Source organism: Dasypus novemcinctus, chromosome 10, assembly GCF_030445035.2.
Source record: "Dasypus novemcinctus isolate mDasNov1 chromosome 10, mDasNov1.1.hap2, whole genome shotgun sequence".
NCBI classification, from domain to species: domain Eukaryota; kingdom Metazoa; phylum Chordata; class Mammalia; order Cingulata; family Dasypodidae; genus Dasypus; species Dasypus novemcinctus.
In genome coordinates this window covers 85154623-85170909 of record NC_080682.1, presented here as the reverse complement: position 1 = coordinate 85170909, position 16287 = coordinate 85154623, and the positions used below count along the sequence as shown (strand labels likewise).

At 36.4% G+C, this 16287-nt stretch overlaps 1 protein-coding gene across 1 annotated transcript in view; it reads left to right on the top strand.

The window, feature by feature from the left end:
• Nucleotides 1-6484, top strand: part of IPO7 (importin 7) — a 56337-nt gene extending 49853 nt beyond the window's left edge. The window contains exons 24-25 of the mRNA XM_004470248.5: nucleotides 1346-1462; nucleotides 3418-6484. Coding sequence (XP_004470305.1) covers nucleotides 1346-1462; nucleotides 3418-3515 — 215 coding nt within the window. The 3' untranslated portion in view covers nucleotides 3516-6484. The remainder of the gene's footprint in view (nucleotides 1-1345; nucleotides 1463-3417) is intronic.
• Nucleotides 6485-16287: the final 9803 nt, after the last annotated feature.

The following is a 16287-nucleotide window of genomic DNA, read 5'->3' as shown; positions in this document are numbered from 1 at the left end:
TTTTTTTTTTTTAAGGTCATAAAGCTAAACTTGAATTTATTTTCCTCTAGACTTTAATTTCACAATAGATTTAAGTTGACTATCAAGGAAAGAACAAAGTAAATTAAAAATTTTAGGGGTGGTATGGCATATATTACTGTTTTTACAAAATGTAAATACAGATAAACTAGAGAGACAGACAATAGCAGCTGTGGACTACAGGGGAAGCATAGAGAGATGGAGAGGTAATACCTTTTTTTTTACTAATTTTATTGATACATATTAATAAAGCATACAGTTCATCCAAAGTGTACAGTCAGTGGTATTTGGTATAATCACATGGTTGTACAGTTTCGCTGAGATATATTTACATACCACATTATCAATCCAAAGTATATAATCAGTGGCTTTTAGTATCATCACAGTGTTGTGCATTGTATGTGGTGATAAATGTTTTTGTTTGTTTTTTTGTTAGGAGAAGGAAGGATTGCTAAAGGTTAGAGGTGAGATAAATGAAAGAAAAAGAAACCAAAACTTAGGTCTTTGAATATAGCAATAGATATTTTCAGTAATTGAATAAAAGAACAATGGCACCATGATGAATATTTTCTCATTAATACCGCACTGCATATGGGGTATTCAAGCCAAGCAGACAGGATTTTGTAAATTGGCTGCAAAAAATAAAAGAGTTGTTGATGAGGATAGATTTAGAGCTTCATTTCCGTACTGTAGTAACTTTTGAGTTGAGTGTTCATAATAATGATGTGACAAAGAGTTAGTGAATTTAAATAATTTGGGCAAACATAATGGTTTTAAAACTGATAAGCTTGTGCTTCAAAGTCAAATCAATTCCCCTAGAAAAGTGAACCACTTTTGTTGATGAGGATTCAAAAAGTAAAGGAAATGAGACTTTGGTCTATTCAGTTCTTGGAAAATGTTTATACAACATGGATATGTAACTCTCCTTTAACAATTATAAATTTCATGAAACATTAATATAGATCAAGGACAAGTACTTCTGACTAAAATGTTAACGTCCAAATAGGAAGTGCTACAAATATATAATATATATCTGATTTCAAAGACTTAATGTGAAAAAAAGGGAATGTAAAATATCTCATAAATGATATTATATCGATCAATGGGAAAAGATGCTATTTTGATACATTGAATTAAACATGGCATTAAATTTTTTAAAATTATCAGAGAATATAAAATAGGTAAGAATTTCAAGTGCTGGAATTCTGGTGGAGTAAGGGGAACGGAATAGAAAGGACTATCCAGGACACTCTTACTATTGCCATCCTCTCCCCCCCCCCCCCCCCCACTGTTTCATTTATTTCTTTCTTTTTCTTCTTTGTGATAGCTATTCAAAATCGTAATCCTGTATGGTATCAGGCTCTGACTCATGGTCTTAATGAAGAACAAAGGAAACAGTTACAGGATATAGCAACTCTGGCAGATCAAAGAAGAGCAGCCCATGGTATGTTAAGTGACTTTAAACTATTTAATGACTTAGTAGTTTTAAAATTATATAAAAGCTATAATTGTTACTATAGGGTCTGAATTTTGTTTTTGGCTACAGTTTATTGTTTTTGTCCTTGTTTATTTGGTCTTTAAGTGCAATTGAAGACTTAAGTGTAATAGCTTTATTTGGAGTACTTAAGTACATGGTGATGACTTGAGAGTAGAAGATTTTAGTAAGCCATAAACTTTTTTTTTCCTTTACTCCCCCCACCCCCAGATAGTTCGCTCCTCTTTCTGCTCATTGTTTACTCTCCTTCCCAGGAGGTACCAGGAACAGAACCTGGGACCTCCCATGTGGGAGGCGAGTGCCTAACAGAACGGCTCGAGCTTTATCTACTCCCCCCAGGCTGTTGCATCTGCTTGCTGCAGCGGGGTATGGCTTTCTAGCTCGTTGGGGCAGTGCACGGCATCTCGCTGGTTGCTGCAGGGTGCCGCAGTCTAGCTCCTTGCAGCAGGATGCAGTGTCTAGCTTGTCTTCTTTAGGAGGCACCAGGATGGAACCCAGGACCTCACATGTGATAGGCAGGTGCCCATCTGGTTGAGCCATGTCCACTTCCCGCTGTAAACTGTTAAAGAGAGTGGTTTTTTTCCCCAAAGAAAATTCTAGGCATATATTTTCATCCCTAAACATTTCATTTATGCATTTCAAAAAAAGACAGATAATTACAGCCTAATAGATTTCTACAGATAATAGCAAATTTAATAATATTTCCAGTATCATCTAGTAGCCAGTCCACATTCATATTACCATGCATAAAACAGGGCTGTCCAATAGAACTAAAATGCAAACCATATATATAATTTAAAATTCCTTGTAGCCCCATTAAAACCAGTGAAAAGAAACAGACGGTCTCTCTACGCTTCCTTTGGTGTACATAGCTATTTCTGGGTAGAGAGATTGAGAGGTAAAGAATTTTCTTGTTTGTCTGGTGTTTGGTTTTGTTGAAATAATGAAAATGTTCTAATAATAATTGAAGTAATAAATCCACAACTATATGATTATAACAAATACCATAGATTGTATACTTTGGATGAATTATATGCTTTATGAATATGTATCAGTAAAATTGATTTATTTTTAAAAGCAGGCAAAGTTAATTTTTATATATTTTATTTAATTCAATATGTCTAAATTTTATGAATATAAAATTGTTGCTGAGATATTTTACCTTTTTTTGGTACTATACCTTTGAAATCTGGTGTATATTTTTGTACTTAAAGACCATTTCCATTTGGACTAGCCACTTTTCAAGTGCTTTCTTGTGGCTAGTGGCTACTGTCCTGAACAGTGCATATTTAAGCTATGCCATTTTATACTTGGTTTGTTAGTAAACACAAAAGTTTTCCTAATTATACCTCTAAAAGTCTTAATCTAGATTTGTTCCCTTTCGTTTTATTCTTCATGCCATTAATTTGAGATGTCCTATAGAGCATCTGAATTGTATTTGTTGTATAATTTAGCTTGTTTTCTTTTTTGTTGTTGTTTTTCTTTCTGTTTGTAGACAAGAAGATAGATGTGTGTGCAGAGATTACTATAATCTTTTACTATGTAATCATCTGCAGGTATAACAAGGCAGCTTTATAGATCTTTATACTATTAGCTAAGTTATATTCAAAGAAGGGGCTTCATAAATAAGGCTCACATTTATATTAGAATTTACCTTCATTAAAGTTTTTTTCTTTTCAATGATGGGAAGGTGAAAGCTACAACTTCTGTATTATATAACAGGAGAGTTTGTTATCTTTACATATTATACATTCCCTTTACATTTGGAAGAACAGCAGCTGACTTGAAATTACTGGCTTCTATTAGTGGTTAACTATTAGGCTCGTTCAGGAAAATTTCTTCTTTCCCTCAAAATAGTAAGATGATAAAATGTCACTTAATTCATTTATTTGCTTGTTTTCTAGAATCCAAAATGATTGAGAAGCATGGAGGATACAAATTCAATGCTCCAGTTGTGCCAAGTTCTTTCAATTTTGGAGGCCCAGCGCCAGGGATGAATTGAATTATCATTTTCTTTCCTGCTGTGTGATTGTAGTAAAGAGCTTGTGTTCCTCCTAGTAGTGGTTCCAGAACTGGTTCATGTTATCTACTCTAAACTAATTGATCAATAGATTGGACAAAAAACCCCAGGAGGTGGGACCTGATCATGCAACCTGGCACTGGAAAAAAACCCAGAGGGATTAGGGGTGGGGGGAGGGTAACTTGGGGGGTATTTTCTTTATTTTTTGAAGAAAGTAAGATCCCGACTCTGAAGCTTCAAATGACACTGTGGAAACCTACAAACAAGAGGAGATGTCATGAAGGCAGCTTTTCTTTTTCTGAGGAAAAAAATAGGCATGGGCTACAGGACTATTTAAAATGTCTCATTTACAGTATAAGCTCAAAGGTAGATGTAATTTTTACACCTGTGAGTATTTGTCCAATTTCTGTCTCTTCCTCACCATTGGGTATCTATACTTTATATGTAAATAAGATAAGGTAATCTGATAGCCTTATTCAAACTTCATCATTTTCATTCATCAAAGATTGTTCCTATGTAGATTGAACATTTACTGTAGCACTACATAACTGATTAAAAATCTGTAAATGAATTAGCACTTTCATATTGAAACAAGCCTGCTAGCCTATGTATAAAATAGCAAAATGTTTGCTGTTTATAAAAAGAAGGGATGTAATAGGGTGGGGGTCAAGGGAAATTTCAAGTTAATTTAAAAATGAACTAGCAATTTTGTACCTGGTGACTTTGTTGTTTACTCACCTCTGATAGTGACTTGAATTCGGTATGTAAAAAGGGGTTAATGATATTTCATTGCTGCTAAAAAAAAAAATGGCAACTCCCTCTGTGTCCTATGTTTTTTCTTAAAATTTTCAGTGTACAAGTGGAAATTTGGCTATAAGACCATACTGTAACAAATAAGAAAGGCTATCTTATCTGAAGCATGTAAATTGGATATAAAGTTCTACTCTTTAAAGAGTAGACTGAAGAGTGTGGCTAACATCTATATATGCAATCTATTAAAAGAGCTTAATTCGGCTAAAATGTCTTATGATTTGATTGCAGGGTTTCCCCTAATCATTAAATTTTCCTCATTGGCCTGTTTTTATCTTGTACCTAGAAAGGGTACACACTTAAAATTTGACATTCAACACTTGCTCACTCCCCATGTTCCCTACCCTTTAAGTTGCTTGTGGTATCTGATCTTAAAGAGAGGCTGAAGGCACATGCGTTCCCTCCAAAAACCACTATTGATACCACTACAAAAACAAGCCAACAGCAAGACAGTGTAGAGAGGTTGGCTTGCTTCCGTCTCTACTACCTGCATGTTCAAAAATAAGCTTTAAACATCTATCAGATCAGTCATACATTGGGTTATTTTTTATATACATACACACTCAATGTTTCAAATTGAAAGCAACATCTCTTAATGGATTCAAAACTATTAAATGCTGTTGTCTAAAGCAGACCAGAAAATTTATAATTGTAAAAATGAAACATGCACATATTGATATTTAAAATGCAAAATTAAGAAAACCCATTGGTGTTGTGTTTTTCTTGTATATCATTAATTAAGCCACTTGTATTGGCACTCTGGTTTTCTTTTAACATTGTAGGAGTGGAGTGAAAGTCTTTCCTATCTTTATGAATTTAATACTAAAATCTTGGCCAAAAAAAAAAAAAAGCTAAAGTGTGTGGGTGAAAACTCTTAATCAAGTGTTTCTACTTTCCCCCAAGGTAGACACCATCTGTATACCCAAGGTTGCTTAACAGGATTTCACTATTATATAAATAACATAAAAATGGAGTAGTTGTATATATGCAACATCATGTACAGAGGGAAGATATTTGAATAGTAGTATAGAAGAAACAGTTGTCTTCCTTTATCTTTTATCCTCTAGCTAATAGCTAGTCTACTTTTTAAAATTTCACACTTTACTGCTCTTTGAATTGATAATTCCAATTCAATTTTCACCTTGTTATTTGAAAACCATACATAATAAAGGTTTTAGTTACTCCCCATGCACAGTATGAAAATTCTTGTTTGCTGAGGTTTTGTTAAAGAAATTGTATTGGCATGTCTTTGAGAATAAATTTTATTGTCTCTTATGTCATACAATCTGACCTACTCTCCTAGAATACATTTTAGAACCCTATTTTCCAGGGATTAGGATTTAATATGCTTTGGCTGATTTTAATTTATTGATTCTAATTTCAAATTAAGCCTTATAACTAAATTCTATTTAGTATTAGAATTCAAATGGTAGTTTCTATTGCATCAAAAGTATTTCCTTAAATTTAACATGAAATTAGTTTCTTGTAGATCATGATTCTTAATTTGTTGTGTCAGTGTTTCTAGATAAGGTTGCAGGACTTTTGGAAACTTGGGATTATTTACAACCTTGTAATTAGTTGTATGTAGATTTTGTAATTTTTTTTTTTATATATATATAGCCTTTCCCACAGTTTGAAGCAACAGTTTTACTAACCTGTAACTTATTTTTTAATTTATAGAGGTTAATTCAGATTTTGTGTGGGCTTCAAGATTTCTTTGTGGCCAACATGAGTATAAAACTTTTTCACTTTTTGTAAACATAAGCCATCCATTAAAAAAAAAAACCCTATCCATTTATCAGTATTAAATAAAGGATATTAATCTTTTTCTCTGCAGGTGATACAATGTTGACTGCTGATTTATACATCTTATCAAGATAGTGACTGCTATGCTCACCTCTGGCAGAGACCCAGAGCAAGATCAGGGAGGGCCAAACCACAGCCCTAGGGTTATATGCTGCAATTCAGTCCTAGATGTAGCCCATGAAGCATGAAAAAAAAAAAGTAATAATTGTGTTACTATGACTAAGTTAAGCCATGTCTTTGGGAAGCTCTAGCATAATGCCTTAAGCATAGTAGGCATAAGTGTTTGTAAAAATGAATGACCTAAAATTACATTAAAACATCAGTTGTAAAACTCATTTGTTCTATTTAATAATTTAAGTTTTGTGGCCATTTATTGGTGTCCTTCTGAATTTTAGCTCTTACCTGTATCAGGCTGGCCATCTTTGCAATAATACTTCACACTTAAGACAGGTTGCATATCACTTAAATATCATAAAGTTCTGTGTCCCTTCTCCCACCTCCTGGGGATTGGGGGAAGGGGGTTACCACGGCAGCATTTTGCAAGTGCTCTTGGACTTAGTTCTGGATTCTTACTCTGTATTGGAGGAATGGGAAGAATTATCTAAATAAATCCAGACTCCCAAGGGCCCTGAGACTGTTTATTGCTTTTCATTCTGGCTATAATTAGGATTTACATTCACCTGGAGAGAACAACAAAATTTTCTTTTTTTTTTTTTAAAGATTTATTTCTATCCCCTCCCCCTCCCCACCCATTGTCTGCTCTCGTGTCCATTTGCTGTGTGTTCTGTATCTGCTTGCATTCTCCATGGCACCAGGAATCTGTCTTTGTTGTGTCATCTTGCTGCATCAACTGTCTGTGTGTGCAGTGTCACTCCTGGGCAGATTGCATTTTTTTCACACGGGGCAGCTCTCCTTATGGGGTGCACTCCTTGCACATGGGGCTCCCTGTGTGGGGGACACCCCTGCATGGCAGGGCACTCCTTGCACACATCAGCACTGCGTATGGGCCAGCTCACCACACGGGCCAGGAGGCCCTGGGTTCAAACTCTGGACCTCCCATATGGTGGGCAGATGCTCTATCAGTTGAGCCACATCTGCTTCCCCAAGCCAAAAATTGATAGTACCTTAAAAAGTATGCTTCACCAAAGGCTGTTACTGCTACCCAAAAGTGATCCAGCTTACCCTAGGCCCCTCGTCCCTTATGTGTTGTGCTTTACATGGAGCAAAGCAGCTCACCACCAAGGAGACATTGAAATAAGCAGCAGTAAGAGGCATGCCTCTGCCCCTTGATTACTAGTACAGCAAGTTGCACATATTACTCCCACATCAACAGAACTTAACTCATGTGACCAAGCCTATCTTCAAAAGAAGCTATTCAGGGGAGTGGATAAATCTCAAGTGGTTGAGCACTTGCTTCCCACATACGAAACCCCAGGTTCAGTCATCAGTACCTCCTATAAACAAAAACCAACTGTCATTGGGGAACAGAGGTATCAGTGGTTGAGCACCTGCTTCCCATGTATGAAGTCCTGGGTTCAATTCCTGGTACCTCCAAAAAAACAGCTGTTCACTGGTTCTTACAAAGGAAAGAAATGCTTCCTCAGAGCCTTTTTTTATCAAATTTTTATTGAAGTATATACATAATGTATAGTAAAAAAGATGTGAAATTACAAAACAAAGAAGTATATACATAATGTATAGTAAAAAAGATGTGAAATTACAAAACAAAGAAGTATATACATAATGTATAGTAAAAAAGATGTGAAATTACAAAACAAACATGCATATCGTCATACAGGTTTCCCATACATCACCCCACCACCAACACCTTGCATTGTTACAAACTATGAAAGAGCATTGTTGAAATACTACTACTATAGTCCCAACATATTTTCCCCCCAACCCACCTAGTTATTAACATCCTGTATATATATATATATATATGTTGTAATTCATGGGAGAATGTTTTCATATCCTGTTAACCATATCTTCCACCATATGACTTATTGTTATTCAGTCCCATGCCTTGTACAATCCATTCATAATGTATACTCGGTGGCCCTCATTTTCACCAAAGTTATGCTGTCATCACCTCAATTTTAGAACATCTTCATTACTCCAAAAGGAACTCCCAAACCCCTTTATATCCCTCTATTGTCCCTTATAAGTGATACTTTTTCTTTGCTATTGCTGTAAAATTATTACAATATTACCATTAACTATGTCCATTAGTTGTATTCTTAACACTGTAAAGGAACATTCTTACATATCAGCCATGTTACATTCACTATAATCTGTTAACATCAACTTAATTCATTTCCACACTTTTACAATAAACTTTACTAAGAATACTATATATATTAAGCACCAGCTCCCATTTTCAACCCACATTCTATCTCCTAGTAACGTATATAGAGTTTACCTCCATGAGTTTACTCATTGTATTTAGTTAATATTAGTGAGATCATATAATATTTGTCCTTTTGTGTCTGGCTTACTTGACGAACATCCTCAAGGTTCATCCATGATTTTTGTTACACACATCCCGATTATATCTTACAGCTAAGTAGTATTCCATTGCATGTATACCAAATTTTGTTTATTCATTCATCATATGATGGACATTTTAGTTGTTATCTTTTGGCAACTGTGAATAATACCACTAAGAACATCAGTGTACAGATATCCCCATTTCTGGTTTTGGATATTTTCCTAGTAGGGGGATTGCCAGATCATGTTTAGCTTACTGAGGAACCACCATTCTACATCCCCATTAACAGTAATATGATACCTCATTGTAGTTTTGATTTCCATTTCCCTAATGGCTAGTCAGGTTGAACATTTTTTTCTTGTGCTTTTTGGCCATTTGTGTTTCCTCTTTGGAAAAATATCAACTCTTTGGCCCATTTAAAAATTGGGTTGCTTGTCTTTTTATCATTGAGTTGTATAATCTCTATATATTTATATATTTTATATTTTGAAATGAAGCCCTTATTGGATAAGTGGTTTCTCCCATTAAGCAGGCTGCCTTTTTTCTTGACAATGTCTTTTGAAGAACAAAAGGGTTTAATTTTGAGGAGGTCCCATTTATCCACTTTTTCTATTTTTTTATTTTTTATCTTTTATTTTTTTAAAGATTTATTTATTTATATTTAATTCCCCCCTCTCCCTCGGTTGTCTGTTCTCTGTGTCAATTTGCTGCGTCTTGTTTCTTTGTCCACTTTTGTTGTCATCAGCGGCACAGGAAGTGTGGACGGCGCCATTCCTGGGCAGGCTGCTCTTTCTTTCGCGCTGGGCGGGGCTGGGCGGCTCTCCTTACGGGCGCACTCCTTGCACGTGGGGCTCCCCTACGTGGGGGACACCCCTGCGTGGCAGGGCACTCCTTGTGCGCATCAGCACTGCGCATGGGCCAGCTCCACACGGGTCAAGGAGGCCCGGGGTTTGAACCGCGGGCCTCCCATGTGGTAGACGGACGCCCTAACCACTGGGCCAAGTCCGTTTCCCTATCTACTTTTTCTTTAGTTGTTTTTTTGCTTTGGGCTTAAGGTTTTAAAAAACAACCACCCATCACAAGATCTTGAAGCTGTTTCCCTACATTTTCTTTTAGATTCTTTTGCAATCCCTTTAATAACAGTCCACAAATTAGAAATAGAGGAAACGTCCTCAACCTGATGAAGGGCACTTACCCCAAACCCATACTTAATATAATAGTGAAAGACTAAAACCTTTCTCCCTAAGATCAGCAGTAAGACACTTTTTGCCATTAAGTCATTACTGTACTCTAGGTTCTAGTAAGGACCTAGGTAAGAAAAACAAATGGCGCCTCTACTGGAAAGAAAGAAGTAAAACTCCCTAGATGTTATGATCTTGTATATAGAAAATCCTAGGCAATCCACAAAAAAACTTTGATCTAATAAAACAAGGTTGTAGAGCAACAAGACCAAAATATAAAAATCAGTTATATTCTATACAGTAGCAATGATGAAACAATGAAATTAAGAAAGTTCATTTACAATACCATAAAAATGAATGAAATACTTAAGAGTAAAACAAAAGTACATTATTTCAACTGAAATGTACAAAATAATGTTGGTAGAAAAATGATCTAAATAAATGGAAAAACATACTACCTATGTTTATGGATTGGAAAATACTATCATAAAGATGGCACTATTCCCCAAATTGATCTACAAATTCAATACATTCCCTTATGCATGAATTAACAAGATGATCCTAAAATTCATATGGAATTGCAGGGAACCCAGAATAGCCAAAGCAAATCTTGAAAAACACTTGACAATTTCAAAATTTAACTACAAAGCTAGAGTAATCAAAACAATGTGGTACTGGCATGGATTGAGATTCTTCAAATAAACCTTAACATTTATGGCCAATTGATTTTCAACAAGGGTGAAAGACAATGTGAGAAAGAATAGACTTTTCAACAAATGGTGCTGGTACAGCAGGATATCTACATGCAAGTTGGAACATTCCCTCACACCAAATACAAAAATTAACTTGAAATAGATCAAAGACCAAAATGTAAGACTTCAAACTATAAAACTTAGAACAGGCATAAATCTTCATGACTTTGGACTAGGCAGTGGTTTCTTAGTTAGCAACAAGAGAAAAAACAAATAGGACTTCATTTTAAAAAGGGGGGGGGAAGCTGTGTTTCTAAGAACACTATCACGAAAGTGAAAAGCCAACCCATAGAGAGAAAATATTTGCAAATTACATATCTAATAAGGGACTAGTATTTAGAATATATAAAGAATTCTTACAACTCAATAAAAAGACAACCTAATTTTAAAAACTGGTCAAAGGATCTGAAGAGACAAGTCTCCAGAGAAGATATACGAATAGCCAGTATTACATGAAATGATGCTAAAAATTAGTAATTAAAATTAGTAAAAAGCTACTAGAATGGCTTTGATCAATAAGATGGATAATAACAAATGTTAGTGAAAATGTGGAGATTTGGAACCTTCATACACTGCTGGTAAGAATGTAAAACGGTGCAACTGTTTGGAAAGCAGTTCGACAGTTCCTCAAAATATTGAACATAGAGGTCTTATATGATCTAAGTAAGTCTAGGTATATATATACAAAAGAGAAATGAAAACAAGTTCACAAAACACTTGTACACAGATATTCATAGCCACTTAATCAGACTAGCTAGCAAGTGCAAATAGCCCAAATGTCTATTAGCTGGTGAAAGTATAAATAAAATGTATATCCATACACTGGAATATTATTTGGATATTATACTAGCATATAAAAGTACTTAATTACTTTTATATGCTAGATCAATGAACCTTGAAAACATGCTAAGTTAAAAAAAAGTCAGACACAAAAGACCACATATTTTATACTTTTATATGAATTGCCCAAAATAGGCATATCCATAGTGACAGAAAGCAGATTAATGGTTGCCAGGGGCTGGAGGAGGGTAGAATGGGGAGTGACTACTAATTGGTATGGGGTTTAGGTTGGGGATGATGAAAACGTTCTGGGTTAAATGTGATGATTGTCGTACAACCTTGTGAATACATGAAAAAACCGCTGAAGTGTACACTTTAAAATGTTGAATTTTATGACATATGAATTTGTTTTTAAAATTTCATCATCCTATCAGACAAACCCTGGTCAGTGCCAAATTTAGGGGAAGAAAACCTTAAAATTCTTTTTTCCCCCCAAACTGATTTTATTGATACATATTAATAATTCATCCAAAGAGTACAATCAATGGTATTTGGTATAATCACATAGTTGTGCATTCATCACTTCAATCATTAATAGTACATTTTCATTATTTCAATACTACTACTAATAATAAATAAAAAACAAGAAGTTTCTTCACCCCTCAAGCTCTGTTTCCCCTGCTGAACATAGCTGCTATTTCTGGCTATTTCTGAAAATTCTTTTTTTCTGTAAATGTTGAATCTGTATGGTGCCTTTCAATTTAATACGCAGTATTAGAAATTTAAGTATGAGCCAAATTTATTCTCCCCAAATCTTACAGCACTTGAATCTTTTTCTATAAAATGACATCAATTATATTACTTAAGGACATGAGCTTTGCCTTAAAAAGAAAAACAAGCATACAAAAACACTGGCTATGTTCTCACTGTCTCAGCTGTTTTCCACAAAAAGAAAATGGTATTAAAAACTATTTTTCCTAGACTGGCCACTACATAACCAGACTGCTGAAATAGTGCAGATTTACTATATATTGATGAAACTATTGGTTTTCCTTTTGTCTGTAATGTTCTTCTTTGAATTTAAGCAAAAGTAGAAGCCAAAATGGGGAAGTGGATGTGGCTGAAGCAATTAGGCTCCTGCCTACGATATAGGAGGTCCAGGGTTCAATTTCCAGGGCCTCCTGGTGAAAGCAAGCTGGCCTGAGTGGTAAGCTGACCTGAATGGTAAGCTGGCCCTTGCAAAGAGATGGCACAGCAAGATGATGCAACAAAAAGAAACACAGAGGAGAGCCAGTAAGAGACAAAGCAAATCAGGAAGCTGAGGTGGCACAAGAGATTGAAAGCTTCTCTCCTACTCTGGAAGGTCCCAGGATCAGTTCCCCATGCCACCTAAAGGGAAGACAAACAGACACAGAAGAACGCACAGAGAGCAGAGGGCGAGCGCAAAAATGAGGGGGGCAGGGGAAATAAAATAAATAAACCTTTAACAAAAAAAAAGAAGCTGAAATGATATCTAGAAGCTTACAGAAATAGTTTCAAAGTGACTTCTGAAAAACTTCAGGGGCTTTAGGGATTTTTAACATTTAGTAAATTAAGAGTGAATTTCTATCTTAGTTTACCACTAACTAACCTCAATAATACACATTAATCACAACTGATTAGCCTTGGTAGCCCTCTATGGAGAGGCAAGTTAAGTGATATTTTCCAAGATTAAATAAGTGAGTTTAACAAGTGTTAAAAGGATAGAGTTGGTAAAATGGGAAAAACAAAACAACTGCATTCAGAGGCTGTTTTGAGTCAGGAGATTAGATAGTTTAACTGAGTTGAGTGACAGGCCAAGGGCTCTTAACTGCAGGTCCTTAAATCCTATGAAACTGCAAATTTTTCTTTGTACATTTTTCCTAGCTTTCATCAGAATCTCAAAGGAGGTAAGAAAGTGCTTAGAACCATTGTTATAAATCATAAAAAGTGAACAGGGTGGATTGGCTAACATTTAAGTACGCTGAACACAAACAGCACTAATCTCTGACAAGTACTGTGCTATTTGTTAATTTACTTTTCACATATCCTCCCGGATCAATCACATTGTTAAATAAGAGAACAAGCCACTGATTTGGTTTCAAATGCTTCAGGTGTTTACAAAACCTACAAGTACACTGTAAAAAAAAAAAGAAAATCAAATATATTACAATTTAATAAGCTAAAGTTACCTATAATCCCTGCTCTCAAAGAGATTCACTTTTAAGAACTTAATGCATAATTTGTTTTTTTCTATACTAGAATGGTTGTATGTTACTTACAAATATGCCACAATCAATCACTTCTCCGGCAGTTTTAAGTTACTGAAAGAAATGCTTCAGAAAACATGGTGGTTAACAGTTTTTGAAAAAGGCTAGAAATAAATTAGCCTAATTAGGTAGTTGTGAAAATGTACATAAGAGCCTGAATTAGGATAGACTGGCAGTGAAATTATTTTCAAGCCAACGATTTAAAAAATAAGGAGTGCAGTGAATGTCTCATAATGATGGAGGAGGATGTTGTTATGGGGGAGGAGTGGGATGAGGGGGGTAGGGGGTATATGGGGATCTTGTATTTTTTGAATGTAACATTAAAAAAATAAAGACAAAAAAAATTTTTTTTTAATTTTTAAATAAAAAAAATAATAATAAATAAAGGAATGGGTAGTCTACTATGGATAACCCTGTATTTGAACTCTGTACTAAAGTCACTGGCAAATACTGTTTAACATAAGGCTCTATTACCTTGACAAAATCAGATTTACGGTTCCTCCCTGAATCAGACAGCTGAATTACTGCACCCCATCGACCATCACCATTCAACTTTTACAGCCACCCAGTATATGCCAATCTTTCTCAGAGGTTCTGGGGATACAAAAATGTCCTGTAACTGCAATCTACAATTACAAGATGATTTTTAAATTTTCGTGGTTTTGCATTAGAGCGTTTTAATGAGTAGACTAAAGGCATGGGAGTTAGTAATGAACGGCCAAATTGCATAAAAATATTCTGATCCTTTTAATGTTTCTGATTTTAAGTACAGGTACATCTGGTAGGCACAAAAAGGTATATATAAAATGACCTTGTTTTTCATCTCGGCTCTATTTCTCTGATAAAAGTAATCCATCCATAGGATAGGAGACTTAAATGAGCTAAATAAATCTCCAAGTTTTAAGTAATCTAATTCAATTTCATTTCACATTTTCCGTTTTTATAAGGGCCTAAAAATAAACTTTTTAAACACTTCTAAAATAATGTATGCCCTCAAAACAAGTTCAGATAGCTCTCTCTCACCTTACTCTTGCCTGTGGACCTGTCCTGTTCTCTGTGCGCTGCTGTCGCCATTTTTCCTATGCCATGTGGCCACGCAAGTAACCCTGGGGACTTATAATCTATAATGGGGAATTGCAGCTTATAAACTATCCCTCTTCATTCCTTTTCATCCCCTTCCTCACTACCTGGGACCCCTGCTCTGTTATTTTCTGTTGTTTTCTCCCATTTCTCTTCCCTCCCTACCTGAATAAATTACTGGCCTAACTCAAAAAAAAAAAAAAAAAAAAAGTTCAAATAAAGATTCTTTTCCTTCAAATAGCTTTTGGGCACCAATTATGAAACCAAACCTTGGTTAGCGCCAGCAATCTACCTCTCACCACCCCCAACCCCCAGAAAACAAAGAGCGTTGCAAACTACACTCAGTTGTTAATAAAAATATTTTAATTATCCTTAGGGGAATGGCTATTTTCAAAGTCCTTTTATGATTTATCCCCTTGGACATTCCATAATCAACTGAAAGGCAAAAAAAAACACTAAATCAAACATCATCCAGCTCTTGCCCTAAAATCTCCTGTTTTTTTTTAAGGACACAAATTTACTAGAGCAGGCCACTCTCCTCATTCTCTTGGTAACTGAATTCTGTACCTTGAATGCCCGATTTAACAAATCTTGGGTCTCCACATCTTATCTCATCTTTATTCACCCTGATTGCCAAAGAAAATGAGTATGTACTGAATTTCTCCTGAGAATGGCTAGTATGTCTAATGATTTAGGAAAAGCATTACCGAAACCTTCATAAGCAATTTTTACCCGTTCTTAATGGATTAGGAGAGCCCGATTCAATGCTTTTCCAACCACTCTGACTTTAATTCGCAACATACAAAAGGGAGACTTTCCAAGAGTCAAAGAACGTGGGGAGAGCATTTCAGACAACTTCAAACCGAAACTACACTAATCATCTGCAGCGGCTCCTAGCAGAGTTCAAGACTACCACCCGGCGCCAAGGCCCCCGGGATCTTCTGGAGAAGCGCAGGCGGGCTTAGTAGGCAGCGACCTGCACACAGCTTCTCTCAGAAGAGCAGAGCCCACCTTGGCCAAGACCAAGGGCCTCTCAGCTTGTTCCGAGAGGCCCCAGGGGACCATTAGACCTCCCATTCTGTCCTAATCCTCCCTCCAAACGGGACACACGGCAATCGCTAGGCAAGACCCATCCGGTCTCCAGATCGCGCTCGGGGTAGCCCACCGGGAGGGTCAAAGCCGCCTCTTCGCCCCTGTGGGGAAAATGGCTTCTGTCACGCCTACTCCCTCTCGGGTAATCACAGGACCAACCTCCCTCCCTTGCTACAAAATGGCGCCTCCCGCTGGGGCCCCTGAATAGGCATACTTCACTCGCTAGCGAGGCGCTGTCGGTCCGGGAAAAGCAGCTTTGTCAGCCAGTCAGACACAGGTGGGTTGATGCTGCACTTTCCGGGAGCCACTTAGGCGCAGGCGATAAGGCTAGGCAAAGATGACGTCACGAGAGGGGCGTGGCCAGGACAGTCGCCTCTCGCGCCTGCTAAATTTGGACCAATGGCAAACAGGAGGTGTCGGTGAGTGACGTAAAGACAGCCCAATGGAGGCTGGGGGTGGGCCTCAGACACTCTA